The following is a 17,272-nucleotide window of genomic DNA, read 5'->3' as shown; positions in this document are numbered from 1 at the left end:
TGGGTTGCCATCCTCAGCTCCATGGCAGCTTTGGCCCGTCTAACTGCCTCCCTACAAGCATGAGCAGAGGAGGTATATTCATCTTTGGTGATCTCTGCCTGTTTCCACTTTTTATGTGCTCCCCTTTTGGCCCGTAGGCTGCCCTGGATTTCTGTGGTCAGCCAAGGAAGCCTCCTGGCCCCTTTCCCTCTTTTTCCTCGCTTCGGGATTGTCTCCCTTTGTGCCCAAAGGATCATTTCCTTAAGGCACAGCCACCCTTCTTGGGCTCCCATCACTTCAAAACTCGTACTCTGCAGTGCGTCCTTGACTAGTCGCCTGAGTTAATTGAAATCAGCTTTCCTAAAGTCTAGCACTTTCACCCTACTAGTTACCTTACCCACTCGATGTCTTATGAAGAATTCTATTATTAGGTGATCACTGTCCCCCAGATGGCCACCGATCTGTAGGTCCCCTACCATATCATCCCCCGTTGCCAATACCAGATCCAGTAAAGCATTCCCCCTAGTGGGACCGTGTACCTCCTGTGTCAGGTGGAGGTCCTGTACACAGGATAGGAACTTGCGTGAATGGTGGGACTTTGCTGTCTGTGTCTCCCAGCAGATGTCTGGGTAGTTTAGGTCCCCCATGACTACCGTCTCCTTAGCTTTTATGGTCTCCGAGAGCTGCCTCAAGAGCCCCGAATCTAGTTCTTCCCCTTGGTGTGGGGGTCTGTAGCAGACCCCTACCACCAAATCCCTTTCTCCTTGCCCCCCACGTAACCTAACCCACAATCCTTCTACTTCCTCATCCTTCGATTCCGTCTTGATGAGGGTTGACGTATATTGCTCATTGACATCGAGCGCAACCCCTTCCCCTTTCTTCCCCACCCTGTCCTTTCTGTACAGGTGAGGTTGGCTTGGAGAAAGTTCAGGGGACACATGAGGACAGTCAGTGATTTTGGACAGCTTGCCATAGAGAGGAGGGAGGAGAAGTTTCTCCCTCACTGCATAGGCTGCCGTCTGCACTGGGGGCTCAGAGACGCTCCGCAACCCCGTCATAACAGCAGGGCCAGGGAACAAGTTGCCCAGGGCACCTGTGGGCTCTGTTTCATCAGAGGCGGGGTAGTGCCTGAAGAAGGGTAGGTTTCATCCAGTGCACCCTGCATTTGCGCAGGATGTAGGAGTAGAAGACGATGGTCCTTCCCAACCTCATGACTCAGAGGAGATGCCAAAGGACAGAGACACATCCTGGAGGCACTCTGTGAAAGAAAGGCTGGCCCGGACTGCAGGCTCCATCGCTCTGGGCAAGGATCAGAGAGTGAGAGAGGCAGGAGGAAGTGACTCTCAAGCTCAGGGGCCACCCACAGCCCAGTGAGGAAGAAGAACTTCAGTAATGTCAGTCCAGCCCTGATTCTTCAAACTTTCAGACTCATTTCTTGCTGTGGGAAAATATGGCTTGTGACAGCCTTCTCCCTCCCCGTGTAGTGCTTTATGTGCCCCTGCTAGGCCGTGCTCCTGTTTCCCTGCCAGATACAGGGACTGTGCAAACCGTCTCCCTCTGCCCCCTCTCCCTGCAGTGTGGGGCACACTGTCACTGAGAAACACACTCGACTTGTTTTCTAATCTCACTGAATGCTTTTGGTGCTTTTGTCCCTGTGTCCACCTTGGCACCAGGGCTAACCCCAGCGCCCTGCTCTGCAGGGATTTGCTGCCTGAGCTCCCCTCACCGCTGCTGCTTCAAACCAAAACATGATGGCGCCTCTGGAAGCAGAGCTGCTGGCCAGGGTTGCACTTGACAAAGGACATGGGCAAGTGCCCATCCTCATGCAGAAGGCAAGTCAAGGGAAGGGGCAAACGGCTTGATTGCTGCACTTGGAGATTTGCACTTAGTCCAAGGCTCCTGAGGAACAAATGAGTCTAAGCTGTGAGCTGACTCCCTGCTCCTTCCTACTGTGTGAGGCTGGAGCTTCAGTTTAGGCCAAAGACAGAAAGAGATTTACCCAATTCATTTCTGCAGCACGCCAGAGAACTTGCATGATTTTATATTTCCACTGTTGCATGTAGTGAGACCCAGACACTCAGGTGAGGGTCAGGTCACAGAGAAATGGTGGCAGCCATACACTTCTTTGGAAAGGAAAAGATACACAAGACAGACATATCCATGGTGTTGGATTTGCTATGAATACCAAGGTGGTCTTCCAGATATTGAAATGTCTGGTTGGCAGCAATGAGAGTCTTCAACCAAGCAGCACACATGCAACAGTCATCAGTACATACACCCAGCCCCTTGGTTCAGATGAAGGAACAAAAGTATTCTGTTCTAAACTCAGCCAAGTCCTATCATCTGTCCCCAAAGATGATCAGGTAATTCTTCTTGAGGATTTCAATACTGGAGCGGGGAAGGACTCTTAGATAGGAAAAGAAGCACTTGTAAAGGATGGGGTGCAGAAGATCAATCCCAATGGATTTCTTCTCCAGCAAGTGTTTGGAACATGATCACATTGACAGATGAGACACATCCTGAAGGCACTCTGCTCAAAACACTGGCACCGATTGACTAAGTCAGGGTGCATACCGGGACCATCATGACATCCGTACCACTAGAGCTATGACCAATACAGATGGTTTCTGCAAAGATCATCATTTGATACACAGTGGGGGCATCTCCATGAGATGTTTACTGTGGAGCAGCCTAATTAGCACTGCAGTAAAATCTCAGGCAGGGTCCACACGCAGGAAAGGGGGCAAAGGGGCCAAGAAACCCCCTTGGCTGTACTGGGAAATCCAGGAAAGCCTAGGGGCAAAAAAAGGGGCATATAGGCTGTGGAAGCAGGAGGTAGCTAAAAGCAGAAATGGAACTTAGGCTGGCACCAGCTGGGGGTGTGGAAAGCACTGTGTCCAAATTCGCAGATGATACCAAATTATGGGGTAAAGTTAGCACACTAGTGGGGAGGGAACGAATCTACGTGGATCTGGACAGGTTGGAAAAGGGGCAGAACAGAATAGGAAGCAGTTCAACTAGTACAAGTGCAAGGTGCTGCACCGAGGGAGAAGGAATCACCAGCCCACTTACCGGCTGGGGGAGGACCCTCTCATCAGCACAGCACAGAAGTGGAAAGGGATCTTGGAGTCATTGTTATTCTGCTTTTATACATAATGAATCACATAGCAAATTAGCCCAGGGGAGGGGCAAACAGCAAGGGTGATTTCATAACCCATCTCTATAACAGACACCAAAGCAGGGATTTGAGGGGAAGGGGAAATAGTAAGGGTCTTGTCAGAATGGGTGTGTATTGGAGACCTCCAAACTGGGAAGGCTGGGAAAAGCAATTGTGACATTGAAATGGGTGTCTACTACAGATTCCCAAAGAGTCACAGGGAGGGGATCTGAGCAGGGATGCTGTCACACCTTGAGTTTCTTACAAACCCCAAAATGAGTGAGGAGAGAGTAGGAGGCTTTATGAAGCCACTCTCCAAGACTTCTATATTGGAGGCCTTGTGAGAAAGACCAAGGAAAGTGTAGGGTCCCCAATGAACACAGACAGCAGTCGAGCAATGTGTGAAGTGGAGAAGGGCGACAGAAATGGTCAGGGAACATGAACGTGGTGGAAGGATCTGAGTGCACAGTTCTCAAGTTTGCAAATGAAGAGCAGTTTAGATAGTCACGTGGCTGAGCTGATTGGCCCAGGGATGAGCTTGCCCTGAGCCGGGGGTTGAACTAGATGACATACTGAGCGTCCTTCCAGGCCTATGAGTTGATGACTCAGTAAATGCAGTGTCCCACCCCTATGCCAGCCAGTACCTTCTCTGTCTGCAGCTTCTCCAGCTGAGATTTCAGGTACTTCCAGCTCTCCGTGACCCTCATAGGCTTCAGCACCTCTGTACTCCTGAAAGGCAGCTGATTCAAGCAGAGAGGTGCAATGGAAAACTGCAAAGTGCCCGGTTTCAACCAGATTTGCTGAAAATCAGTGGATTCCCAGGAGTTGGGTCCCAGCACTGTGAAAAATGACTGCTTCTGCACGGTTTAGCCCAAGAGCACAGCAAATCCTGAAGTCTCTGTGGAGAAGAGAGGAGAGGACATGGTATGTAGAGAGTGGGTGAGTTGAGCCGAGGAGGGGGAGGCCCCTCACCCCTTGCCTTGCCCCAGAGCCAGGCAATGCCCTCCCCTGAGGCAGATCAGAATTGGGGTCCCCTAGGAGGGAAAAGCACCTGCCCCTTTCTCCACAGCCACTCTGCACTCTCATCACAGCCATCTCTTCCACCCCCCTTGGCATTGCCCTCTCCTTCCTCATACCAGGGCTACTGGGCTCTAGTTCTCACCTCAGCCAGGGCTGCCCCATGGGCCAGCACTTTCCAGGCCTCGGGCCGTGCAGGCAGGGAGGGATCATGGCCACAGAGGGAGCAGCCAGAGGGCTGGAAATGGACCCAGAGGCTGCCCCACAGATTCACACTCGGTGGGGGGCACCATGTGCCCAGACGGAGCCATCAGTCCTGAAAACGAGCAGACTAAAGAAAGGAGACTCCCAGGAGCTCACCAGGGCTGCTGCCCTGGCACCAGGGCAGCCGGGCAGCATTGTGACATCAGCCAGCTCCCAACAAAGGGCGGTGAGGCTGGCAGCGCAGATCCCTCCCCCAGAGGACGCAGTACTCACCTCCCTCCTCCACGCTCCCTCCACTCGAGGAAATAGTCCCCTTTTGAGACCCCGGGTGAACTAAAAAAACAGTGAAGAAAAACAACAACAAACAATAAACAGTGTTACACCTGGGAGAGATGTTACAAGGCCATGGGATATAGTAAATTGTATATTTCCTGTTACATTCAGTTTGCATTCTTAAATATGAACAATAATACTAGGAGCAGAATATTTTTGAGAATATCTTTTCTTGGAGAGACTTGAAGGCTGGGAAGAGATGGTGGACAAGTAAGATGCAAATTCAGAACGGGCATCTTATGCCCCAAAGCTTTTCAGCCACATTTCTTAACTCTGAGGCTTGACCAAGGAATGGTTTTGTCAAGCAAATCCCTTGGCCTCCCAGCTACACCCCACTGCAATGCTCATTTTAACAGCCATGACCTCATACACAAACCTATGTCTCCTTGCATTCACCAGCCCCAGCACACCAGTGCTCTGCACCATGGACCCACCCCCGTCTCAGGCTCTGTTCCTGCCCCAGCAACAGCTTTCCAGGGACCCCAGGGAGCGCTCCCCTCTGGGCAGGAAACCTGAGATCAGGGAGCACAAGTCACGGGGAGACAAGAGCCTGTGGCAGTGGATGATGCCAGTGGCCGAGCTGTCGCTCAGGCAGGGGTGTGTGTCTCAGCACAACTGATGGCAGCTGTGGCGTGTTTCCAGGAGTCCTCCACTTGGACAAGGTACTGCTGGAGCGGAGGTGTTCCCGACGGCGGCTGGAGCGGTGCTGACAGCCGCCCCATGTCTGGGCAGGGACAGGTGAGCGGGACGTCGGGAACGCTGCCCCTCTCCTGCCCCCCCGCGACGCACAAGGATCCCAGGGAGGAGGCGTCTTGCCAACCTCGAATGTCCACGTGAGACTTCGCTGACACACGGGACCCAGCGCCGTCCTGCTCCTGGGCACCGGGTCCCAGGGAGGCCTGACTTGACTTGGTGGCATTTCCACCAAACTCCCAGTCTCATGGGCCTTGGGGTCTAGTGGCACCTCATCTTCCAGTTTTTTACTCACCCCGTACATCACAGTTTGAGGAAGGCCTGGAAACTGGCCAGTCCCTTTCTCTATTCCTTCTTTTATTTCCTTTTAAAGCCAGGTGAGAGGATCACCAGGCCATACCCAGCCAAGGTACCCCCAACAGAAGGTCTGTTACATTTTACTTGGCCTGCAGGTTTCCAGGTCCGTTTCAAAGAAATTGGACAGCCAAGTGTGTGCACCAGGCGAGGAGAACACCTTAAGCTACAGGGGTCACAGCTCCAAATTATGGAGTTTATCATTGAAAATCCTCCTTCTCTTTCCTCCTTTTCCCTTTCACAACTTCAGCCTCACCTGTGAGCATGTACCTATTTCCATCATCTTGACGCACAGACATGAGATCCTTCCTTACTGATAGCACTTAAGGATTCATTTCCCTGATTAAATCAGGATCCGGGTGCTTAAGTATTTCATGCAAGCTTGTGAGACTTCATGGCACGTGTGGTTTCTCTTAGCAATCAGCTGACACTGGCGGGCGAGGCACAACATAGCCAGTCCAGAGGAGGATTTTTCCTAGGGATCTCTCAGCTGAGGGTGAGCAGGAAAGCATTAGGTAATTGGGCAAACCACCCTGAGCCTCACATGGTTGTGGAGGTGACAAGGAAGTGAGGGTCTCTTCTGATTTCAGACCCAGGGCCTGCATTTCAGAAACAGGTAAAGACAAATTCTGCATCCACAGATACCTGCCTTAAGAGTAACCTTTCCTACCAGCTCCATATGTAGCAGGAAGGAGCTGGGCATGGTCCAGAGGCAACACACTGAATTGAACAGGATAAGAAATATTTGTGTTTTAACCTGTGTGTGTTTTGTATCTCTGATCCAGATGGGTTTTTTCCTGAACTGTGAACCTGAAGCCACCAAATGGTTCCTGATGCAGGGTCTTCTTCAGAGCCAGGATGAATAAGGCATGGCGCACTGCCGGTGTGGACAGGAACACTGGATGTCATTAGAGTAAATGTAGTGTGAGATATATTGATAGTGCAGAGCAGGGGACTAGATCCTTTCCTGGGCATTGACAGGGGTAAAGACACCCCATAAGTAGAAGGAGGAAGGAGAAGTGAGAAGTGCAAATTCGCGAAGGGGAAGGGGCTCTCCCAGGCGCTATGTTCAAACCAACCTAGTGATAAGATCCTGTAGTCCCTTTTCATCTAGCGGACCTCACACCCACCGGTTACAGCTGCTAGAAGGCAGCGGAGGCTCCAGAGAAGAGCGGCAGGACCCCTCAGCACCTGAGCATAAAGCGGATCACGACACCCCCAAAGGGTCTCTGAGCATCTGCCCAGCAGTGCTCCATCACCCAGGGCAAGTGAGTGGCCGTCAGCGTGCCCCTGCCGGCCTCACGTACTTGCAAATTTCGCTGGATAATCCAAACCCCCCTGAGTAGTGACACAGCCCCTAGGGCTCTCCAAGGCCACCTGCAGGGTGTTTGGAAAGATCCCCAAGGGGCGGCCTCCCAACCTCTCCCCAGGCAGGAACTGCTCCCACACCTCTCATGCAAGGGGCTCCACATGTCATTGGTTTGGTGCTCCTGTGTCCCAGCCAGAGGCCACATCCAAGGGGTTGCAAGCACACCCGGGTTTCGGTCCATCCCAGTCCAGGGCAGGGAGGGGACTGCGGCAGGGGACGGAACTGCATGTCCAAATCCACTGGAGGTCTTTGTCCCTGACTCCGCAGCTCTCAAAGCCTAAGACCCCTAGGACCAAAGGTGCTAGGATGGGGTGGGAGAAGCTAAGGGAGCTGCCGGTTTCCTGAACCAGGGAGTCTGGCCCAGGTGGGTCAGGGAGGGCAGACAGGTGTTTAAGAAGAAGATGCTTTGCTCCCTGGCTCATGACTGCTCCTGCTCCCTGCCAGGATGGACAGGCTGAGGCGGATGTTGAAGAACAGGACAACGAAGGTGTCTCCAGGGGCGGAGGACAGCAGCAGGAGGCCTGGGCCAAAGGAGGAGGGGAGGCCCGGTGGTGCAGAGGAGGTGAAATTCAAGACCAGGTGCTGGACATGCCTGCTCTGCTGGAGCAGGAAACCCACAGCTCCCAGAACAAAGACCGAGGAGGGAGAGGAGCCCTCTATGAAACCAAAGATGTGGCCCCAGCTCCGGTGGGGCAGGCAAGACCCATTGCAGGAAGAGCACCAGGCAAGATTGCCATGTAGCTCCCCTCCCAGGGCACCCAGCCACCAGGAGCTGTGCATGAAGCCAGGCCAGAGGAGGCGGCCCCCTGCACTGTCATGGAGGGGGACCCAGCTTCCCGGGGGCAGGAGGTCAGCAAGCCCTGCCCGAGCCCCAGCCTCAGCTCCAGCTCCTCCCGGGGAGACCTTGAGAGCTCTGTGGAGTCCAGGAGCAACCTGCCCTATGGCACCACCATCAAAGGTGAAGAGACAGCCTGGGTGCCAAAAACCTGGGGACAAAGGTCTCACTCAGTCCAGTCTGTCCATCCCTGGCATTACACGGTTGAATCCCAGCCAGGGCGAAGGGCCTCAGACACACAAACTCCAGTGATCCCAGTGTTATGAGCACCGCTCCCTGCAGCAGGGCGCCGTGGGGATTAGCTTAGTGGGAGCCATGGTCAGTGCAGGGGCCAGCACCTGCCAGGGAAGCAGGGACAGTCCGGTCCCCCTCAGCTGTGGGGGCCATGAAGTTGAAAATGCGGAGCTGGCGCATGGGGAGGCTGTGTGATACTTGTTCTGGCACAGGGCCCTAGGATGCAGAAGGAACATGAAAGCATCCCTTTACCTCCTCCAAGCTGCAGCAGGGATCACCCTTTTCACCTTCTTCCCTTGTGAAGTGATTCCCTACGAGCCAGACGAGGAGGTGGAGGAAGGGCACGAGGGTGAAGACCTGATGCTGCTGGAGGGAGAAGCCCTCACAGAAATCATACTTCACCTCCAGGGCCAAGAAAAGGTAGGAAACTTCCCCAGGGGAGCTCGCACCCAGCCCACCCTTGACTCCCACCTTCTAGCCTTTGGGACTGGCCATACCACATGAACAAAGGTCTCCAAATTGAGACAGTGCAAGGATAGTGGGGCAACCAAGGGGTCTTAGTCACACATTTCCTTTGGGGAGGACAGGAAGGTCCCTGGCCAACACCCTGTCTTATCTCCTGTCCCACTTTGCGGGGATGCAGGACAAGGAGCATGAAGAGGGCTTCCTTCCCACCATCCTCACACTCTGCAGCGACACCAAGCAGAGGGGAGAGGATACTCTGGAGCCGGAGACCTGCAAAGTGGTCCTACTACAGAAGATCATGGTGAGCTTGGCCAAGCACTGAGCACTGTGGGTCGTTTAAGGGAAATGTTGGAGGGGGCCTGCCATAGAGATCAGATCCATGTGCCTGTGCCTGGAGTACTGGGTGGTCTCCACCACAGGACGGGCCTGTGGGGCCCCTAATCTCACATGGTCGTTTGGGTCTCTCTAGGGCCTGATGGAGACGGTGGCAGTGGATGAAGACCCAAGTAGGACCCTGTGCTACAGCATGGCTGCCATTTGCAGCCTCAGGTACTGGTATCCCTGCCCAACACCTCCAGGCCTGATTTTGGCTTTGGCCCTGGATCAGGCCCTGGGCCTCACCCACACCAGCCAAATCACCTGCCCCCAGTGGCCATCATCCATTTATGCCAAAGAGCAAGGGCATCACTTCCTCCTGGCTGGAGAGATATTTACCTCCAGGACTGGAAGGAGGAAAAGAGAATAGCTGTGGGGGTCTTGCAAGAGGGCAGCAGGGTCACAGGGGACAGTGGGAGAGGGGGCTCTATTGCAGGCCTGATGCTGATGGGCTGGGAGACTTCAGCCGGTTCGTAACCACCTGTCAGCTCCTGCTTCACTGTTGCCAGCTGATGCCGACTCCCCAGCCTGTGTCCAGCCCAGAGCAGTGACCCTGCCAACCCCCCAGAGCTCGGTCTCACACAGGCTCCTCTCTCCTGACAGCGAACTGAAGCCAGCCCTGGAGCCAGCCATGGAGTCATGCCTGCTGCAGACCACCCTGAAGATCTGCCTGACATCCCCAAGACACAACAGCCTTTATGTCAGGGTCAGTCCTCCTCCCCCTACACAGTCCCCTGGCAGGTGCAGCCCCAGGCTGCATGGTACTGAACCTTGGCTATCCTTCCCCTCCAGACCAAACAGCAGAAGCACATGGAGGACCTGGAGGCCATGCTGAGGAGCCTGTTGGCCACCGCACCCAGCTTGGACAGGCTGCAGTTCCTTTGGGAGGTGAGCACAGTGCGGAGGAGCTGGGCTCTGGGGAGGGACAGCCTCAGTGCCCTGTGAGCTGCCCAAGGTTGTCCCCAGGGATGAATCCCTGCCCTGTCAGGAGAGAGACAGATTTGTCATGAGGCATCTGTATTGTCTGCACCAGGCCTGGAGAGCCTTGAGGCACTGGCCCCAAAGTTAAGGATGGCTGTCCTGGTCCTGACCGTTGGGTCTGGGCAGGATTGAGGTGTGGGTCCCCTTCCCAACTGATTATCTGTGAATCAGACATTCGGAGAGAGCCAAGCCTGAAAATGAATTTTATGCCAGTCTCGAGACACAGGGACCAGTAGTGAGGTGCAGGGCAGGTGCCACATCCCTGGGGCCACAGTCCCTTCTCAGTCCTACGCGGCACTTGCTCCATCCTGAGCTCCAAGACAGCCTTGAGGCAGGGCATGAGGATGGGCTCATGAGTACAGCCAGGGCCAGTGGCCATTGATCTTGTTTCTCCCACAGCACCTTACAACCTGGCCGCAGTCTCCCAATGCCATGGACAGGACAAAGGCAATGAGGAGCAGCAACGTCCTTCTCCACTTTGCTGTCTCCCTCCTGCCGCAGTTTGAGGTAAGGGGCCCCTGGCTCAGGGGTGCCTCCTGGGTCTTTTGAGGCTGCCATGTGATCACCCTGCTCTGGGCAGTGTCACATTTGGTCTTGTGGCTGTCCTGGCCTTCCTGGAGCAGCAGGGCAGGGAGACCTCCAGGGGACCAGCTTAAGTCCCTTGGCTCCAGGCTGTGATGGGAACAGAGGGCTTGAATGCTCTGGCTCTAGCTCCTTTGCTCCGACCCCTCCTGTGGCATGGGGCAGCAGGAGCAAATGGACAGAGACACCCAGGCTGGGGAAGTGCTTGGCTCCAGGCTGTGATGGGAACAGAGGGCTTGAATGCTCTGGCTCTAGCTCCTTTGCTCCGACCCCTCCTGTGGCATGGGGCAGCAGGAGCAAATGGACAGAGACACCCAGGCTGGGAAAGTGTGTGTGTGATGCAAGGTAGGACGCAAATGCATTCCCTTCCCCTATCCCCCTTGTTAGGACTCGCCCGACATGCCCCAGATGGGTGACACCGTGGCCCAGCTGTGTCTGTCCCACAGCCACCCAACAGCAGACATCAGCTGCCAGGCCAGGGAGGGCATCCACCTGCTCGTCCAAATCCTGCTGCACCACAAGGGTAAGGAAGCCCAGCCAGGGTGCAAGACCTCTATGGAAACAATCCTTCTGCCCACAGACTGATCCCAGCTCGGGGACAAGAAGCTTCCCCTGGCAACATTTGTCCACACCCAGATTAGTGTGCAAATGTACACCAGCCCTTTCACTACAGAGCCCAGCTTGGCCTCAGGCTAGGGTAGAAAAATCAGCATGTTCAGGGTCTGACCTTGAATGTGGGGAAAGGAAAGATGCTGGGAGAGACATGGTGGGAAAGAGCCCCAGGCTGGGCAGGAGCAGTAGCACAGACCACAAGAAAGAGCCTGGTGGTGTTGCCAGGGAAGTAACTTGGAGCAGCGCTTGCCTTGAGTGGTTGCGGGCAGTTCCAATATTTGACCCTGTCTAAACCAGGCAGCCAGTCCAAGACCCCCCAGAACATAAAGGACACAGGATGCCTTGGGAGCTTGGATCACCTCATACGACTCAGGACAATGAAACCCTGCCAGGACCTGTGTGCACATTGTGCCATGGGGGCAGTCTTGGGCCCACTAGGCAGACAGCAAGCAATGAAGCCACAATGCCAGCTCTGGGTAAGATCTCTCTGTCTGTCCTAGGCCAAGACATGCAGGAGGCAGAGGGGCTTCTCTGTCTAAGCCGGGAACAGCAGAGCCAGGTCCTGAGCTACATGGACCTGGCCCAAGTCGGGGTGGTAAGGATGCTTTGCCCAGCCCTCTCAAAGCTCAGGGTGTGGGGCTGTGTGTCCTTAGATTGGCTTTCTTGGGTTGTGGAGCAAGACCTGCTCTGCAGCTCACAAGGTTCCCACTACTGCCCTGGTGAGGGGCTGGCCTGTACATAGAGCTTGGCTCTGGGATATGCAAACACTTTCTGTCCCCTGGGTTTCAGGTGTTTCAAAAGATCTTATCAGAGGGGCAAAGGAGATCTTCTGCGCAGAGGGCACTTGTGGGGGTTTTGGACATCAACATGTGTGTCAGCCGTGCTGCGCTGATCCTCCTCTACGCCATGCTGGGGGAAGCCGGCCACCTGATCGGGGACAAGGTAAGCAGAGGGTCAGGCTCAGGGAGTGGGTGGAGGGGCATAGGGCCCCTCACCTCTAGGCCACTTCATCCATTGACACTTGGTGACCTGGGGAAAAAAGTGTGAAAGGAAATGGGAACCCTGGTAAGTGCCTTTGAGAAAGGGGTCAGTTCAGCTGTATGCTCAGGATGGCACCAGCATGTAACCTGCAAAAATACAGCCCCTTCAGCTGCGTATCATTAGCCATGACCTATGACAGCATGTACAAGTCCACCAGGAGAAGCTGCCATGGCTTAGGTTAAGGTCTGGGCTCCTTTATATTCCCACAGGGCCCCAGTTCACTGGAAGTGGACCTGGGCTACACACCGGGCAGAGTGTGTTCATCTCCCAGGAATGAACGGGGCTGGAAATCAGGTCTTCCACATCCTAAAAGACTGGTGAAACCACTTAGGCATTTAGTGCTTTGTCTGAAGCACAAGGCAGAGTCATACAGCCCATCACCGTTACCCTCCTGTTTAGAAGACTTAAATGCACCAGTGTGCATATCTGATCATCTGCTTATTCTCGCCCTTTATGGTGACAGCTTCAACCAGCAGCGAGGCTGACAGCACCTCCCTGAACAAATTCACCATGCACCATCCAGAGCCTCACTGGCAGCAAGACGGCCCCAGAGGGAACCTCCAGCCCGGAATCAGCCACCACGCTGGGGTCATCTACTGATGCAAACACCCCCTGAATCAGTCAGAGCTAGCCTTAACTCGGAGAGATTTCAACATCTGCCCAGATGTGAGAAGTTACCAGTGGGTGGAAACTTTGGCTTATTCTTCCACCCACTTTGCCCATCAAGGTGTTGGGGGTGAGGTACTGGTGTCATGAATTTCTGGTCCCTTAGTTGCGGGATCCAGGTAGCTCTTGCAGTGTGCGGCATTTTGCAATCCCAGGCCTCAGGGCTTTTGCCGGTCGCCAGTTGGGGCCAGGAAGGAATTTTTCCTCCCATTCCCCTTGAAGATCATACTGGCTGTGGGGGTTTTTCGCCTTCCTCTGAGGCATTGGGGCACAACGAGATCACAGCGGTGTCAGTTCTCCAAACAACAGGTCTTACTACCCTTGGCCAAAACATGAATACTCGTTGGGCGGAGGAGAGAGAAAGAAGCAGCAAATGCGGTGTCCTATCCATCATGTTAAATTGTTGTAGAGTAATAAAGTAAATATTTTTTTCCTTTTCTGATAACTGTTGATTGCCCTTCTTCTTACTGGACATAACTACTGACCTGCTGCCAACAAAGGAACTTCTTGACGCTGCCAGTCTTCCTCTGTCTTTTTACAGGCAGTGCTAGCAGCCTTTAGGTTGGCTTGGACTTGGTGAATGGTCTTGAGGAGCTCTAGCACCACAATAACCAGTCAGGAGAAAGGTGCTCTGTGGTGGAAACACAGATGAAGTCCATCAATTACCAAAAAAAGAGAAGAATTGGTTCCCATTTAGGCATGTTCCACATTGCTGCATGCCTGTCCGGGAAGGAGTAATAGTCCTGATAACTTCAAAAGCATCTTAATTATTGCTTTAGGATATGGTTTAATCCTTCTCCCTACCCCTCTGCCTGGGGGTTGGAGAGCAGTGTGGTGGTTAAAGGTGGAGGCAATCACCGAAAAAGTTGTCACCCTTAGCTAAACATGGGGTGTGCACTGGGACCCATTATAAAAACTAATAGGGTTGTGAAAACCGTGTCACCAAAAGACATGCAGAGCAGAAGGGAGGCTGTAGCCTGTGCAGGTGAGAGCTGGGCTTAGGGTGGGAAGAGGGCAATTTTTGTGAATCAGTCTCTGGGACGGGCACTGGGGTGCACCTGTCCCATCAAAAGGAGAACCTGCCTGAGAAGCAGCTTCCAGGTGAAGTGGGAGTCCTTTCTGGTGGTGACTTTGCACTGCCCGCCTGGCACAGAACTGGCCATCAGGACTCCAGGACTCCACACCTGTGCCAAGCCTGCCCTGCAGGCCTGCATGGGGCCCTACCACCATTCAGAACAAGGCCTGAGTGTTGCGCATGCCAGATCAAGCCCATTCCCCAGCCCTCTCCCCAACCTCAATCAGGCCCCATATAAAATACCCATGTACCAGCTGAAGTCACAGCCTTCCCCGGGGCCCACCCACACAAGCCGGGTCCGAGGGGTGGTGTGGAAGACGGGCAGTGTCAGTACCCCATTGCTTTGAGCCAACACATTTTGCATCCACTGGCAGATGCTCTGGCTGCAGAGCCCACAGGGGTCTGGTTACGTACCAGCCTCAACTCAGTCTGGGCCTGCAATGAGCTCCCCAAGAGGGGACCAGGTGACCTGGGTGGACCATTCAGAGCCACAAGCCCCTGAGTGGCAGGCTGCAAAACCGTGCCACTTTCTGCAGGACCTTGGGCAGCAAAAGCATTGCTGGGTAACGCTGCTTATGGCTGACCTGTTCTGATGTGGGTTAACTGTATTATTGTCTTAGTCCCCCTGGACCATATCGATCTCTCGCCATATCGATCCTGCATTCACCCTGCCAGGAGTCCAGAGTTTAACCGGTTGCATCTTTTTCCGAGGTCACGATAGCAACTCCCTAACACAGCAGCTACCCAGAGAGACAGGGGAGGAGCACAGGGCATGACTGGGAGCCTCTGGCGGGGGTTGCTCTACCCATTAGCCCCTATAGTTGTGCCTTTCATCTCCTGGCTCCACAAACATGCTGAGACAGCTGCCACCATCCATTATGGAAGTGGCCAGCCCCTTCTCATGTCAGAGCACATCACACATGCTCTCTTCCTCTAGCACTCATGGGTGCATGCTCCCCAGCTGTCGCAGAGGCTTGTGGGGGCTTGTCTTCTCAGCAAGTGGAAGGGGAGCATTTCATTCCTTAGGGGAGGGCAACAATCCCACTGGGCCTCCTGCAACACCCCTGCTCCAGCAGTACCTTGTCCAGGTGGAGGACTCTTGGAAACACGCTGCAGCGGCCATCAGTTGTGCTGACACACACACCCCTGCGTGAGCGACAGCTCGGCCACTGGCATCATCCACTGACACAGGCTCTTATCTCCCTATGACTGGTGCTTCCCAGGCCCGCCTGTCTCAGGTCTCCTGCCCTGAGGGGAGCACTCCCTGGGGCTGCCGGAAACCTCTTGCTGGGGCAGGAACAGAGCCTGGGACCGAGGTGGGTCCAGGGTGCAGAGCACTGGTGTGTTGGGGTTGGTGAATGGAAGGAGACATCGTTTTGTGTACGAGGTTGCAGCTTATTGCCCTGCCCCTCCCCGTCCCCAACCCATTGTCCGTCCACCTACGTCCACGCTCCCCCACCCCTGCTCTAATTACTAGGCCCTCCTCACCTCCCACAGCTCGGCAGGGAACCCAGCAGTCCAGGCACCCAAGCCCTGCCTACTCTAACCTCTGCTTCTTCCCCAAGACCGCTTCACCCTAGGTCATTTGGCACTCACTGGTCTCAGTGCCATTTGGTGCACACTGAGTCCACCCGCTAACATGTTGATTAATTGTTGGTGGTATAAAGACTGGGTAATGCAACAAGTCCCATTGCCTTGTAACATCTCTCCCTACTCTTTATTGTTTCTTGATGTTTTGTCCTCACTGTTTTGTTGGTTCAACCTGGGCCTTGAATGGGGACTATTTCCCCACGTGGAGGGAGCCTGGAGCACGAGGGTGAGAATCACATCCTCTGGGGGAGGGATCCGCGCTGCCAGCCTCACCGCCCTTTGTTGGGAGCTGGCTGATGTCACAATGTTGCCCGGGTGCCCTGGTGCCCGCTGGGACCTGGAGCGCCCAGGCGAGGGCAGCAGCCCTGGTGAGCTCCTGGGAGTCTCCTTTCTTTAGTCTGCTTGTTTTCAGGATGGATGCCCCTGTCTGGGCACACGGTGCCCCCAATGAAGTGTGAATCTGTGGGGCAGCCTCTGGGTCCATTTCCAGCCCTCTGGCTGCTCCCTCTGTGGCCATGATCCCTCCCTGCCTGCAGTGCCAGAGGACTGGAAAGCGCTGGCCCATGGGGCAGCCCTGGCTGAGGTGAGGACTAGAGCCCAGTGGCCCTGGTGTGAGGAAGGAGAAGGGCAATGCCAAGGAGGGTGGAAGAGATAGCTGTGATGAGAGAGCCGAGTGGCTGTGGAGAAAGGGGCAGGTGCTTTTCCCCGCTAGGGGACCCCAACTCTGATCTGCCTCAGGGGAGGGCATTGCCTGGCTCTGGGGCAAGGCATGGGGCGAGGGGCCTCCCCCTCCTGGGCTCAACTCACCCAGTCTCTAGACTCTAGGTACAATGTCCTCTCCTCTCTTCTCCACAGAGACTTCAGGATTTGCTGTGCTCTTGGGCTAAACCGTGCAGAAGCAGTCATTTTTTCCAGTGCTGGGACCCAACTCCCTGGAATCCACAGATTTTCAGCAAATCTGGTTGAAACCGGCCGCTTTGCAGTTGTCCATTGCACCTCTCTGCTTGAATCAGCTGCCTTTCAGGAGTACAGAGGTGCTGAAGCCTATCTCATGGCAACCTGGAAGTACCTGAAATCTCAGCTGGAGAATTTGCAGACAGAGAAGGTACTGTGTGGAGTAGGGGTGGGACCCTTCATTTTCTGGGTCATTGAACCATAGGCCTGGAAGGACCATCAAGAAGTTGTCTAGTCCAACCCCCGGCTCAAGGCAAGCTCATCCCTGGCCCAATCAGCTCAGCCACGTGACTATCTAAACTGCTCTTCATTTGCAAACTTCCTAACTGGGCACTCAGATCCTTCCTCCATGTTCATGTTTCCTGACCATTTCTGCAGCAGCCTTCTGCACTTCGCCCATTACTCGATTGCTTTGCGTGTTCATTGAGGAACCTTCACTTTCCTTGGTCTTTCTCACAGGGACTGCAGTATAGTTGCCTTGGAGAGTGGCCTAATGAAGGCTCCCACCCCTCCCGCACCCAATTTGGGGTTCTCCTCCCCATGACTCTTTGGAAATCTGTAATAGACATCCATTGCAATGTCACTGTTGCTTTTCCCAGTCGGCCCAGGCAAGATTCTTGCTATTTTCCCCTTCCCCCAACTCCCTGGTTTGGTGTCTGTTATAGAAATGCATTATGACATCACCCTTGCAGTTTGCCCTTCCCCCAGGCTATTTGGAGGTCTGTATTAATTCTCCATTATGACATCATCCTTGCT

The 17,272-nt window shown here is 54.4% G+C and overlaps 1 protein-coding gene across 1 annotated transcript; it reads left to right on the top strand.

Annotated features, from left to right (window-relative positions):
- Positions 1–7,922: 7,922 nt before the first annotated feature.
- On the top strand, positions 7,923–12,831 carry LOC112548812. Its single transcript, XM_025195535.1, has 10 exons — positions 7,923–8,064; positions 8,480–8,595; positions 8,819–8,941; positions 9,110–9,189; positions 9,619–9,721; positions 9,808–9,903; positions 10,396–10,503; positions 10,966–11,101; positions 11,980–12,132; positions 12,695–12,831. Exons 1-10 carry the CDS (start codon positions 7,923–7,925, stop codon positions 12,829–12,831), a joined length of 1,194 nt encoding a protein of 397 aa, XP_025051320.1.
- The last annotated feature ends 4,441 nt before the right edge of the window (positions 12,832–17,272 follow it).

This window comes from Alligator sinensis, unplaced genomic scaffold (genome assembly GCF_000455745.1).
Source record: "Alligator sinensis unplaced genomic scaffold, ASM45574v1 scaffold1359_1, whole genome shotgun sequence".
Lineage (NCBI taxonomy): Eukaryota > Metazoa > Chordata > Crocodylia > Alligatoridae > Alligator > Alligator sinensis.
The sequence above is the reverse complement of the archived record's forward strand: the minus strand, read 5'-3'. Positions and strand labels throughout refer to the sequence as shown.